This window comes from Aythya marila, assembly GCF_965140915.1.
Source record: "Aythya marila genome assembly, chromosome: 2".
Classification (NCBI taxonomy): Eukaryota; Metazoa; Chordata; class Aves; order Anseriformes; family Anatidae; genus Aythya; species Aythya marila.
The window spans coordinates 55,624,075-55,638,185 of record NC_139043.1 but is presented as its reverse complement, the minus strand read 5'-3'; the positions used below and the strand labels follow the sequence as shown (position 1 = coordinate 55,638,185).

Genomic DNA, 14,111 nt, shown 5'->3' with positions numbered 1-14,111 from the left:
GCTTCCAAGCTTTTACACCAAATGTCAAAACTGTTAGTGCCCTGGGTCTCATGGAGCCTAGTTGTGGTGGGAGTGCCCAGTGTTAACTGGGATGCAGCAGGACAGCACACTTATAAAATGCATCTGACTCACAAGTTGAGGAGGGCTCCATATGATAAACTAATGATTCAAGCCCTTCAAAATGATAATTCAAAAACAGCTTTTTTGATCCATTATTGAAGTGAGGTTCAATTCCCTCCATTTTTCAACTTTTGTCTTGATAACAGGGGTCAGACATACTGTTTCAATATCAGTCACCTAACAGGCTATATAAATTTTAAAAAAATATACAATATATGTTTCAGATTTATTGAAGTCTGATTATTTTTGGGGGTGGACTGTATTTATTCGTTTGTTTGTTTGTCTGAATAAGGAATGGATTGCTTATTCTGTGGGATTTTTTACACTGTCAGTACCACAAGGTTTTGTTAAATCTTCAGAACAGTTGCTTTCATGGACGAGCATGCTGTCCCCCTTTAACAGTATGGTTTGAATTCTGTGTTTTCAAGTATTCAAACTTTCATTTATTCTACATAGTTTGCTTACTGCTGAGCTTGTGAAGTGTTCCAGCTTGTTCTATCTGTATCAGGGAGGTAAACTCCTGCCCCTGACAAAAGAAACTGCATGCCAGAGCAAAAGGAGTCTGAAGAATTGACCAAGGGAAAACCTTTTAATTCTGTTGACTTCTGCAATATACCCTTCTCTCTCTAGAGTGTAGAATTCTATCACACAGAGCAGAGGAAATCATTCCTCACATCAGCATAGTAAGGTAGGGTTTTGAAGACAAGTTTTTCAGCAGCCAGTGGAAGTGGAGTTCTGTTCCTACTGTTAATACAGCAGCTAGTACTCTATACAGTCCATCAGTGTAATTCCTGTGCCCTGTGAGTATATAATGATAGTTAAGAAATGCCATTTCAACTCTACAGAGTAAGAGATTATCATAATATCTTATTAGGTCTTCAATAAAGTGCATCATTAGCCAAATTCTATTTTCCCCATAGAGAAATCTGAAACCCACGTGTAAGAATCAGTGTACTTGAATAGAATGATGAAACAAGCCTCAGTGAGGAAAAAAAGTGCCTTGAGCTCAGACTGTAGTAGGTGGTAGCTTGACAATGTAAAACGTCACCTAACCTTTCCAGTTGTCAGTCCTAATCAGTGTGTGCCATGTTTCCCAGAAATCAATAGAGACATAGTTCTAACTGTAGCCATGAGACCCAAGCTGACCTAGAAGAGGTCATCTAAATACCAGAACATAAGCCCATCATTAGGTCTGACAAATGATGGGTTGTAGATTATTGAATGAAAGGACTGTGGATTATTAAATGAAAGGGCTGTGATTATTTTTGCCTCATATCCCAACATTGGATCCAAAGGCAGTGTTTTTGCAGATTAAACTGAAGAGAACACATCATACATCTGAAGTAAATTACCCCATTCACACTGAAATTTGTATTTTTTTTTAGGTTTCCTCTTAGCAACATCGGTATTATCAATGTCCTATACTACCTGTAAAATCTGAATGTACTAAGTATGCACTTTAAAAGGTTATTCATACATTTGTCTGATTTGTAATGATAGGATATAATAGTTTGTTATAATTTACAGGTTAATCTCTAACAGCAAAGCCTTATGAATTGAAATGGTTTGAACTACGGAAATTATATTGACAGCAGAGCATGTTTGGGAGGGTTATTCATTTACATGTTCCATTTCAGTCTCAAATAGTCATTTCATGGTGAAACAGATAGCTTCATTTTGGACCTCTGGCTTTAATCTTTATTGGTCCCCATATGATTGTGTGTGTGTGTGTGTGTGTGTGTAGAGTAGCTACTTTTATTTCAGTTTGAATTCAGTTTAGTCACCGTGCTCTAAGCCTCAGTGCTGAGGCTCAACTACACATTTTTTCCTAATTTGAAATCCATTTAGGGTGCATTTCTATTGTATGAACATAGCACATTACAAGTCATGGTAATGCACATTTTGTGTCATTGTTATGTCTAAATAAATGATCAGCTACTTTCCAGATTTGGAATTGCAGACAATCTGAGAGCAGTATGTCTACCATACAAAGAGGCTAGTATCTGTATTCATATGTTTATGCTAGTTGTGGTTTCAAAACTGTGCATGCACAATGTCATTAAAAAATATAATAATAATAAGGAAAACTTTTCTGAGTGTGATCTGACATTGGAATATCTTTGTTATTATCAAGTATTATAGCTCTATATTATAACCGTATTATATATATAGTATATGCAGCAATGGAATAGAAGAAGTAAAGCTGATTGTTTCAAGATTCCTCAAGGGTCAGTCAGGAAAGAAAATGGACAACAGCAGCAGCTGCTGCAGCAGCCTCATCAGCCAAAGAAAACCCTTGTAATCCCCCAAATCAACCTGATTATATCCCTATTCCATATGAAATTCCATTTGGAATATACAAATTTACAGAAACTCCTCAAGTTGCACCATGGGAGATTTAGGTTGGAAATGAGGAGACATTTCTTCTCACAAAGAGTAGCCAGGCATTGGGACGAGCTGCCCAGGGAGGTGGTGGAGTCACTGTCCCTAGGAGTGTTTAAGGAAAGTGTTTGGACATGGTGCTTAGAGACATGGTTTAGTGGGTGACATTGGAAGCAGGGTGATGGTATGAACAGATGACCTTAAAGGCCTTTTCCAACCTTAATTATTCTATGATTCTATAATTCTGTGAAGTGCCAGATATTAAACTCTGATCAATGGAGAGAAGTCTGAAGTCCTTCTGGCTCTCATAATGTCTTTTTTCTTTCAACTTAAACTACTGCTGTGCTGTGCTTGGGGCCAGGGACCAGCAGTTTGAAGACAGAAATATTTGAGAGAGGTGTGGGACCTCTGAGAAAAGACTGCTTGCAGAAAAAGCTTTCAGAATTTCTGCTTACTCAGAGTGTAGCTTAATTTACCTTGGGATCTTGTTAATTTTAATTCATTTGTTAACAAAATAATGCCATCAACTCTGAAGGAGTTGTCATGTTTAGTTCAATGTAGACTGTGATTACTACAAATCAGTTAAATGGACCAGAAGGACATACTGTGCTGCATGAAGACTCAATGATGTAGATAGACATAAGTTAAGAATATTATCTATTTTCTTCTCTGTATATGTTAAAGGCACTCCAGTGCAGGTGTGCAAAGCAAGATCCAAAGTACTTGGCTATTTTAAATTAATTTAAAGATATTTTGACAATTTTTATTGTTTATGAACATCAAGGGAATTCTACTAAAATATGTGATTCTGTGATACCCAGTATAATTTATTGAATATTTACATAACTTATTTTTGCATTTGCCCTGTTTCCACATAACATATTGAATGGTACTTTAAATGACCCTCTCTTTGCACTCATTCTGATAAAATAATTTGAGTTTGATTTTACAGCCACCTAGGAATCATACTTCTAAAAGTTGCACCAATAACCAGGATTTCTGAAATCATTCCAATGGACCTCTGCTCTATGATGAGTCTGTTGTTACAGAAAATTTCAAAATGTACTCTCTTAGTGTTGAAATCAGTGATTTTCTGGGCTTCTTAATGTCCTTTTAAAGAAGTTAAATAATTTGTGTGCTTATCTGCACTAACTTGCAAAGTATCAGTGGTAATGAGTATGTATATGTTTTATATATATATATATATATATATACACACACACACATATATATATATGTACTTTTTACCTGGCATCAGGTAAAGTGGTAACATTATCAAGTGAGCACAAAATGACATTCCTCTAGCTAAATGGTGGAATTCTTGGATTTATCTTTAGTATGTTCTTTGCAAGCCCATGACATGGAAATGTGCATTTTATCATAGCCTGGCTGAGCAAACTCCAGGGTAAGTTGTAAGCTGACACCAAATCTTCTACAGCTTTGCTGTTGCTGCTATCTGAGTTTTGGGAGTAGTGCTAGCTAAGAAAAGCCTGTTTGTACTGCACATATACTTTCTGACTGTGACCTGCTTGTCCTCTTCCCAGAACAAATAACATAAGCCCATTATTTCAGCATACATAGTAAAAACTTTAATGAACTTTTTGGAAATATTTATACATATGTTCTTTTTACCCCTTGAATTACACTTATTGTTTAAAAGTACTTACTTTTACTTTTCCCCTTCGCATTACATTAGGCAGAGACTCTGTTCTTTGGCCTCAAATATTCCAGTGAATTTACCACACAAAGATATTTGCAACATCCACAAAGTCTGAGACACTGTGTTGTTAGGTATAGTAGGAACTGTGGTGATTTTGTAATGAATTCTCTTTAAACCAAGCAAATAGTAGCATAAAAAGACATCTAACAGCTGCTTTCCCCTGCTAAATATCACCACTGAGATTTGATTCCAAGAAAAATAACAAGCCAGGTTTGGTTAGTGGTGCTGCAACTTAGAATTTATCTTAACAAGGGAAAAATCATTTGTACCATACTAGCTTTTCATGAGCTGGTGCAAAGAATAAATCTCTCCAATGGCAAACTAAGCTGTCAAAGCTTTTTCATAACATGCCATTGGATACCAGTGTGATAGCTATCCCTCCTGATCTTTTTATAGGTGGCTAATTCTGAATAAAAGTCTTTTTTTGCCTACTTTTTTGTAGATCCAAGAAATTAAATTTTAAGTAGATATGATACAGATTGCTACTCAGTAAGAGAGTTGGGAGTACTACTGTTACATTACTGAAAAGATATTTGCACCAAATGTTTGGTATCTAGGAAAAGATTCATTATTTATTTATTTATATTTTGAAATTGATAAGTACATATCTGCAATATGTTCTGTGATAAATCACCAGGCAAATATACAGGCACATAAGAACATTCACATGCATGGCAACATGCATGGCAGTGGCTATCAGCCTAAGGCATGAATGCCAGCAAGCAAGTGGGAATTTTGTATCTCAGGCACTTGATTAGGTTCCCTTTTTGTCTTTACTTAAGACAAGAAAATTTAGACTCGTCTCAGTTAGACCAGTCTTTATGTACCAAAACATAATTGAAGGCTAGGAGGTATGGTGAGGAGCGATCTCTTCCAGTTTCTGTGGGAAAGACAGGGCTCCTGAATGTGCATCTAAATGTTTGATTCCAGTTCCTGATACTGACAGTTGTGGAAGTTCTTCAGGTTTGGCTTATGGACATCATTAGACTTGCCTCCACTGCAAAACAGGCTACTTTATGGCTGTGGAAGAAAAGAACAACAATTAATTCAATGGTACCGTTAAGAAAACAGTGAAAGAATGTTATGTTAACTCTACTGAGATTTGGTAAATAAATAAATAAATAAATAAAATAGGCCATATTGTATGTTGCAAATGCAGCTATCACTGCTTCTCCAACAAAATTTAGTTAACTGAAATTTTTATTTTGAACATTTCAGTATAAAATCATCAGCAGTATTTTTTCTGCTTTTCACAATCATTTTCCAATATTTGTCTTCATTTTCAATTAAAATCTTAACGGTATTTTTCATTTATATCTTACTTTTGATGTATGACATAATTCTGAATATCATAAAAAGAAAATAAAAATCTCTCTTTTTAAGTGTGTTTGCGGTAAGAAAAGCTTGTCCATGTCATACCATATAAATTAACAGACTGAGACATTACATATTTCAAGGTTTCTGAGCAGACCTCAAATCTTATATTTTCACACAGTTTACACAGTTTTTGCAAATAGAGAGTACTGTCAAATAGAGCAGCTTCCTCAATAAGCTTAAAAAGAAAATGAACAGCCCAGGTTAGTCATAGTAAAATAAATAAATAGTTAAAATGGATATTAGCATTATGAAAAAAAAAAAAAAAAAAAAAACACAAGTACCCACAGAATTAAAGTTACCATAAATAACAAACTAAAAGTTTCAGGCCATAATTCCACTAAGGTCACAAGTAGCCATAAATTAAGTATTCCCGGTTTCTGAAGTTGCCAAGTGTTCTTTTCTGTTGTTTTTCTTTTGTTAGTTTGTTTTTGAATCTGTTTTCCTCCCCTAGTTTCATATTTGCTCAAATGCTCCATTTACTTTGCCATGAGGGTTTGACCAATCTCACTCTTACTCATTAGTAGAGTGACAACGACTGATGCAACTTCTTTTCATAAATACTAAACATTCCTTATCAGCCCTTTTCCTAGCTAACCGGAAGAAAAACTAATTTATCAGTTAACAAAATAATAACAAAATTTACTTCCCTTTAAAAATGTCATATATATTAAATACATGGGTTATTCATATTAAACTCATTGCATAACACAATAGATAGAAATAAGTATTACTGGGGAAAAGGAAAATTAAGAAAATATTTATTAAAATAAAAACACCCATGATACTATCATATATAAATATTATATACATAAATAATCATTTTATCTCAGAACGTCGCTTTCATTTAAGAAGTCACTTTCTTCACAGGTACTTTCATTGAAATCTGGAAATATGACCAACTAGCCAAAATCTTCTCTTAGCACTCTTCTGTCAGTTTCAACTAATTCAGCCTTTAAGTTGGTCACTTGTACTGACATAAATTGCTCACAATCTGCCTGTATGGAGCAACATATAAGGATTAGCACCTTCCATTAGGACTTTCTACTGTTGTCATGAAACTACTAGCAGCTGCACATTCAGTCTAGGTAGGTATTTCCATGACATGATGCCAGGACAGCAAACCTTCAAAGTGTCTCATCAGCTTCATATTGGCCCTGAGCATAACCATAATAATAATTATGCATAAAATATGCATGAAATGAACTAAGACAGCAGAGCCTACCCAGCTTTGATATCCTTGACTTAAAGAATTCTGCATTGGAACATGCAGATGCACTTAGTGCATGAGTGGGATCAGACCACAATTATTTTTTTTTTTTTTTCCAAATATTCAGTCTTCAAAAGATAAATAGCTCACAGTGATGATAAAAAAGATTTGACCTATATGGAGTAGATACTGCTGATGCTGTAAGGAAAAAAGTTGTCAATAAGAAATGAGGTAAAAGCCGGGAAGTGCGCAGACATATTAGTATACTGAACTTTTCAGTGACAAAGTTATTTTTTAGAGCCTGTTTCTTCAGTATCAGGTATAATTGCTGCACAGACTCTAATGAACTGTGACCTAAAACCAAGTTACCCCTTCAGGTTAAAGGTACTGTATATTACAGTGTACTTTATTGCAAAGTGCACTTGTAGTGAATATATTTCATTCAAAAGGACAAGAATTCTACCTGCCTTTCCATACAGATTAACATTTTTGAAGCTTTCTCTTTAATTTGATGTGTTATCCATATGATATAGCTTTCATTTCTACCTATGAGTGGGAAGTTTCAGGCTATTTCAGGCTTCCAAGTTGTACTACATTTTAGAAAGATGTCTTTGGGCTTATCCTGCCAATAACAAGAAATAGGCAATTAATTCAACTCATACTGTTTAAATCTGTTCTATTAACAAAGAATAGAAAAAAAAAATCTTTCCTGAAAACAATAACAATTATAATATAATCATTGACTTTCCTTAGTATTTATTAGGGGATCTTTAATATTAGTGGATTATGGGATGGTTGCATTTAAGAAAAACAATATATATATAATTTAAAAAAGTTAAATTCAAAGATATCTAGTCCAGCAAATTAACACTTAATTGCTTCCAGGGGATCAACTAAATTTAGTTGTTAAATTTAGAGTCTCCAATGTGCAATTTTCAATGGCCTTGATTTTCAGAGGTTCTGAGCCATTGGTTTGATTTGAAAGTGTTCCTATCCTTCCTCTATTAACCATTTCCTTTTATTTTAAAGACAAGATAGAGGTAAAAAATATATATCTATATATAGAGAGAGAGAGAAAAAAAAATAACAGGAAGAGGCAGGATCATCCTCATTCAGAGCAAGTTATAACCTGTTTCAACTCACCACAAATTTTTAATCTGCACTGTAGATGAAGTTAGGATAAGCAGGTTCAAAAAGGAATTAGGCAAATCCATGGACAGTGGGTCTATAAACAGACACTGACACAAACAGGTAGAAAAATACCCTCTGGCATCCTTAATGCAGTGGCTGGAGTTTGGGGGAATGCAAAGGTAATGAACCATAAGTAATTGTCAAAGTCAGATCTTTTGTCTAACTATTGCCTCCTGTTGACACTGTCAGGCAGAGTTCTTACCAGTGTTGCCCAAAATAATTTCTGTTTCTATTCTTCTAATTACTAAATTGCTAGGAATGAGAAAGAGATGAGAAAGAAAACCAAGGGAAGAATCTTGAATAGTTAATTGTGTTGCTCCTTTGATTCTGGAAGCTGGAAGGTATACAAGAGTAATTGAAAGCTGTGAACAGCTTTCTTCCTCTCAGTAGAAGCAACACACTTCCACTCTTCCTTCAGTGACTGTGGAAATCAAACTGGCTTTGCAGATCATTAATGCAAAAAGTGACATTTTCTAGTGAAGAAAGAAAGAAGAGACTGGAGGAAAATTTGTTACTGGGAAAAGATTGTTAACAAAGGAGAAGTATATAGCTTCTCCAGGTAGTTTACAAATGAGAAATTTGTATCACAACACTAAGTGTTGCATTGTAAATCGACCTTACTGAATGCTGTGGAGTAACTGTCCACTTTATTCAGTTACCTAGTTTGACTTGTCTCAATATTGTGCCTTTAGATACTGGAACTGAACAGCTTTGAAACAGCAGGCCTAAACCACTAAAGTTAACACCATTTTTATTAACGTGCATTTAAAAATAATAAAACCCATAAGTTTTATTAAATGCTCAATAGAATATGAAGATACTTGCAAAAGTTATACATTGTGAGAATGTTGTGCTACAATAGAATTAGATATATTATAGACTGTTAAGAGATCTGTTCATACTACATTAACTTTGTCTGGATATGTTTTTGTATTAAATGAAATATTTCACACAAGTATACTTTTATGACATTCAAAGACCTGTGAGAATACAATGCAGTTATCTTAGTCCTTTACTTTTCTCTGAATTTTCTGTGGAAGGGGAACACTTCATAATAGGAAACACTGATGATCGGTTTCTTTACATACCTTGATTTAATAACTGCAGATCTGGGGTATCATTGTACAAGGATTTAAATAAAAACTAATATTTTGCATGAATGTTGACCATAGTCCAGCACTTGCAAAGCCATTGCAACCACTGTTAACTATATTTGATGTAAATGTTAAAGGCTTTTTTGAGAAAGAAATCTGAATCAGTAAAAATATGGTTTGAATCTGATGCTCTAGCCAAACATAGAAGTTTGCACAATCCATTTAAATGGATTAAGGGCATTTTGCCCTTAAAAGACTGTTCTTACACCATATGTATTAACTTTGGCTGTAGGGTTGGCAAGGGAAATGAAAATGCAGTTCATCATAATTTGATACAGATAAAATTAAACACTTCTTACAGCACTCCTCAAAAGAGAGCTGTTTCATGCCTGTGGGGTACTTTTGTATCAAGACTATTCAAAACAGAACTTCAAGGCAGGCAGTGAGTTTCTCTCCTGATCCTTACTGTAATACTATTTCTCCACAAAAGCTTGGGGAAAAAAGCTGTCAGTCAACAACAACAGCAGCAAAGCTCTCTAGTGACTCAAAATATGTTCCTACATTGAGCAAAGATATCTTCAAAAACATAAAAAAATTTTTTTGGTATTTCTTGTCATCACAATACACTTGTCAACTTTTATATATAACTTTTTCCATCCAATGTTTTTTCCTCCTTAGACTGAATTTATATGCTTTTAAAGCCATAAGACAAATAGCATTGGTACCATAGCAAAATAATCACATATGATTAAATATTCTGATGTTTAGAATGATATCCATTAGTTATCAGTTTTCATACTGTAGTGCATTACTTCATCTACTTGTATCAGCCCTTTCCAGCAGCTTTCAAAGCAGAAAAAATAAGCAAAGGGTTCTGAGGCAGAGCGTACTTCCACAAAAATGGACTATAGAGGTATAAACAAGGCAAAATGTGAGAGGGGAAGAGTGGTCCTGTTTCTAAACTTTGTTTTGTTTTTTTACATCCAACTTTTCTTTTCTTTTGCCCTTTTAGTTTCTCTACTGCAGTGTTTTACTATTTGTTATACCTTGTCATATTGGCATCTGCAATATATTTGCATAAAGTTCCTGATCTGGAGCTTCTGAACTCTAGACAAAGCAGCACCCTTCTTTTTTCTTTTTTTTTTTTTTTTTGTCTGAAGTGAAGCAGGATGGACACAAAGGGCTGTTCTCATTTGGCAGCACAGAGCAAATGGTACACTGCAGCATCTCCCCACCTTTTCCTTGTATTAACTATAGAACATTAAGCAGCTCTAGGGCTTCTGATATCGATCACTGTACTACAGAATTGTCTGATGGTGGCTAGCAAGGGTGGGTGGACTGCTTGAGGTTAGGCTGGGCATTGGTCAGCAGATGGTGAGCAATTGTATTGTGCATCACTTGTTTTGTACACATTGTTAGTAGTAGTACTATTATCGTCATTATTGTTATTATTATAGTTGTTATTATTATATTTCTGTCTTAATAAACTGTCTTTATCTCAACTCACAGGCTTCACTTTCCCATTTCTCTCACCCATCCCAGAGAGGGAGGTGGGGGGAGGGTGAGCGAATGGCTGTGTGATGTTTAGCTGCTGGCCAGGTTAAACCACAACAGTTCATTTTGGCGCACAACTTGGGGCTCGAAGGGTTGAGATAACGACAGATCTGACTGTATGTGCACAGTGAAAGCAATAGATGTGAAAAATGGCTCTGTCTAAGCTATAACACATTCCAGATTTAAAGCTGTATGTCATTTATCATTTCAATGAGTTAAACACAGCCTTGTTTTGTCTATCATTATGGTCTGTGACACCCACTACTGTAGTCTGCAGTTCTGCTATTGTTTCATCCACTTTGCTCATTTCTACCTGCTTCAGATTTTTAATCCTCTTTTCAACTATTCCAAGTAATTTTAGATACTTCTGGTATTTTAATTAGCAGTTTTACTTTCCAGTGAAATGATCACTGATTGAATCATGCAGTCCTTTGCTTGGTAGCCAGGGTGTAAACAAAATTTTGACTGGAGAGTCAAAACTAGTATTTCATTGATAGCATAGAAACTAACATCAAAGACAACCAAAAACAAACAAGCAAACAAAGAAAAAACAATAGGAGCTTCAGATGTTATTAATGCTGTTGTTGGATGCTATATCAATAAAAGTTATTCTGTGAATTGGGATTATGTGCCAAGGTTTTGGTAGTGGAGAGGTTTGAAGGGTGTCTTTTGTGAGAAGAGTCCAGAAGCTTCCCCATGTCAGATAAAAGCCAATTCCTGCCAGCTTCAAAGGGCCACTGGCCAAGGCTGAGCCAATGAGAGGTGCTGTTTGCACCTCTGTTAGAGCAGATTTAAGAAAGAAGAAAACTGTCATGCAACAGCAGCTGTAAGAGAGAAGGGAGAAAATGCAGAGAAAAACAACTCTGCAGACACCAGGTTCAGTGAAGAAGGCAAGGGAGATGGTGCTCCAGCCTCTGGAGCAGAAGTTCCCTAGCAGCCCATGAAGAGGCCCATGGTGTACCCTGCTGAAACAGATATTCATGCTGTAGCTCATGGAGAAGCCCATGGTGGATCTGGCCTGAAAGAAGTTGCAGTCCATGGAGAGTCCACCTTGGAGTAGACTCTGGAGAGAAACTGCAGCCCGTGAAGAGGAACCCATGCAGGAGCAGGGGATCTAGGGGGAGCTGCCACCTTTGGGGGACCTGTGCTGGAGCAGTTTGCTTCTGATGGATGGACCCCATGGTACGGACTCATGTGGGAGCAGTTCTTAAAGAGGTGCTGCCTGTGAGAAGCCCACATTGGATCAGTTTGGGAAGGACGACATTGGATCAGTTTGAGGGACCCCACATTGGACCATGGGCGGAGAGTGACAGAGAAGGAGTGGCAGAGATGAAGTGATATAGACTGACCACAATTCCTATTGCTCATTCCCCTGTACCACTCCAGGAAAGGAAGTAGAAGAGGGTAGGCGAAGGATTGAGTGGAAAGAATTTTTAGTTTGCTTTCAGTTCTTACTGCTCTAGTCTGTCAGGGATAGGCAATAAATTACATTAATCTCTTTACAGTGAGTTTGCTTTGCCTCTGATGGTAATTGGTGAGTGATCTCCCTGTCCTTATCTCAAACTATGAACCCTTTTTCATAATATTTTTTCCCCCTCTTCTTTTTGAGGAGGGAGAATGAGAAAGCTCTGTGGTTGAGCTGAGATAGCCAGTAGTGTGATCCCATCATGTTCTGTCATTAGCTGTTAGAAATACATTTGTTATTAAAAGTTTTATAATAACCTTATGTAAGCCAGGGAAACCTACACTTGTATCTGATAGATTTTATTGTAGCTTGAAAATGCTGTTGCAGCATTCACATAACATGCTCTTGGAGCCTGCAAAACTTAGTTCCATGATAGTCAAGTTGGAGAAGCTAAAACGAACAATTTAAGGTCCAGAATCAAGTAATTCTGTTAGTATACCCATTGCATTAGTGGTCAACAAAATGGTCGTACTATGCAGCATAGTAACAATGAATAAAAACCTTCAGCAACCGTGAATTTTTCACATTACTGTATTTTCAGTGGTGATATTTTATATGGTGTTTAACAATCAAAAGTATTGAACAAAGCGAGTGTTTTCAGAGAGCTGTGGGATTCTTGTTTGTTTATTTGTATTTTATCATGTCTGAAGATATATGGTTGCCCTCTCCATCTCTGGAATTTTCTGTCTGAAAATTCATATATATTTCCATATATATCTGGGATAACTAGATCGATCTATTGTCTGGATGATAAAATTTAATTGTGGTATAGCTATTTTTAGGATTATGAATGTATTTTATTTTATTTTTTTAGAAATGTATAATGCCAATACACAGATAGAAAATTATCAAAAACAGAATCTATTATTTAGTATTTTGTAAAATTTATTGGATTTCATGCAAATGGCTTTATTTGATTTCATGAGAAAATACAGTACAGATAGGGAAAAAGACAATGTAAAGAGAGATGTTTATAAGCTGAGTTCCATCATGTTTTCAAAATGTGAAAAATTGCTATAGATAACTATATTACAATTAATTGAGTTACTCATGTGGTTTTGAAGTTAAGCTCGTATTTAAATGCCCTGATGAACTGGAAGCATAAAAAGAGACTTTTAAATAAGGGTGGGTGTATTTATTAATTTAATTACATATAAGAGGCTTAGTTAGTCCCATAAGATTAGAAATCGAGTTAGAAAAGTTTGTGAAAATATCAAGTTACAGACCCAATGCCAAGAAATAGGATTATATCAAAGTTCAGATTACTTTTGATCTGGTATTAAATCAAATCTTTTTTATAGATTTTTAAAGAATTGTTAGGAAGATTTGGGAGTCTGATAATATCTGTTTATATTTCAGTGAAACATTTGTGGACAAATATTGAATAATCAATCTGATAGCTAACTATATGAAATAGAAATTAATTGAAAACAATTTTGGAACCTGCCCATATATTTTCATTATATAAACTGAGAACAATTAAAAAGTTAAAGCAACATACAAGATTAAATATATATATATATTTCAACCATTACAAATAATGTGAATACAGAAAAGAAAATGGGCTTTGTTTATCTGTCAAGGACCTTTGAATTGCTTAATAATAATTGAGTGCATTTGTTTGCCAGAATGGCAAACAAACTGGACAGCCACCAGTTGTGTTGTTAATATCTTCATATTGAATATCTGAGCCCTGTTAATGCGTAATGGAGCTCTTCTTCAATGCTTCATAACCTTTCATTTTCTTTCCTTGCAGAAGGGAATCCATATACATGGTGGGTTGGAAAAGCCAATGAGAAGCACTACTACTGGGGAGGATCAGGACCTGGTATTCAAAAATGTGCCTGTGGCATTGAACGCAACTGTACTGATCCCAAGTACTACTGCAACTGTGATGCTGATTATAAGCAATGGTGAGTGTTCTACAAGAAAGCAGACTACCAGAATCTCCTAGCATTTACAATTACTGCTGTTTCTCGGAAGGTCTTTTCTTTAAATATT

The 14,111-nt window shown here is 35.5% G+C and overlaps 1 protein-coding gene across 1 annotated transcript in view; it reads left to right on the top strand.

Annotated features, from left to right (window-relative positions):
* The window catches only part of CNTNAP2 (contactin associated protein 2), a gene marked incomplete at both ends in the record, with an annotated part of 1,134,939 nt that overhangs the window by 922,291 nt on the left and 198,537 nt on the right, over nt 1-14,111 (top strand). The window contains one exon of the mRNA XM_082753539.1: nt 13,867-14,023. Coding sequence (XP_082609665.1) covers nt 13,867-14,023 — 157 coding nt within the window. The remainder of the gene's footprint in view (nt 1-13,866; nt 14,024-14,111) is intronic.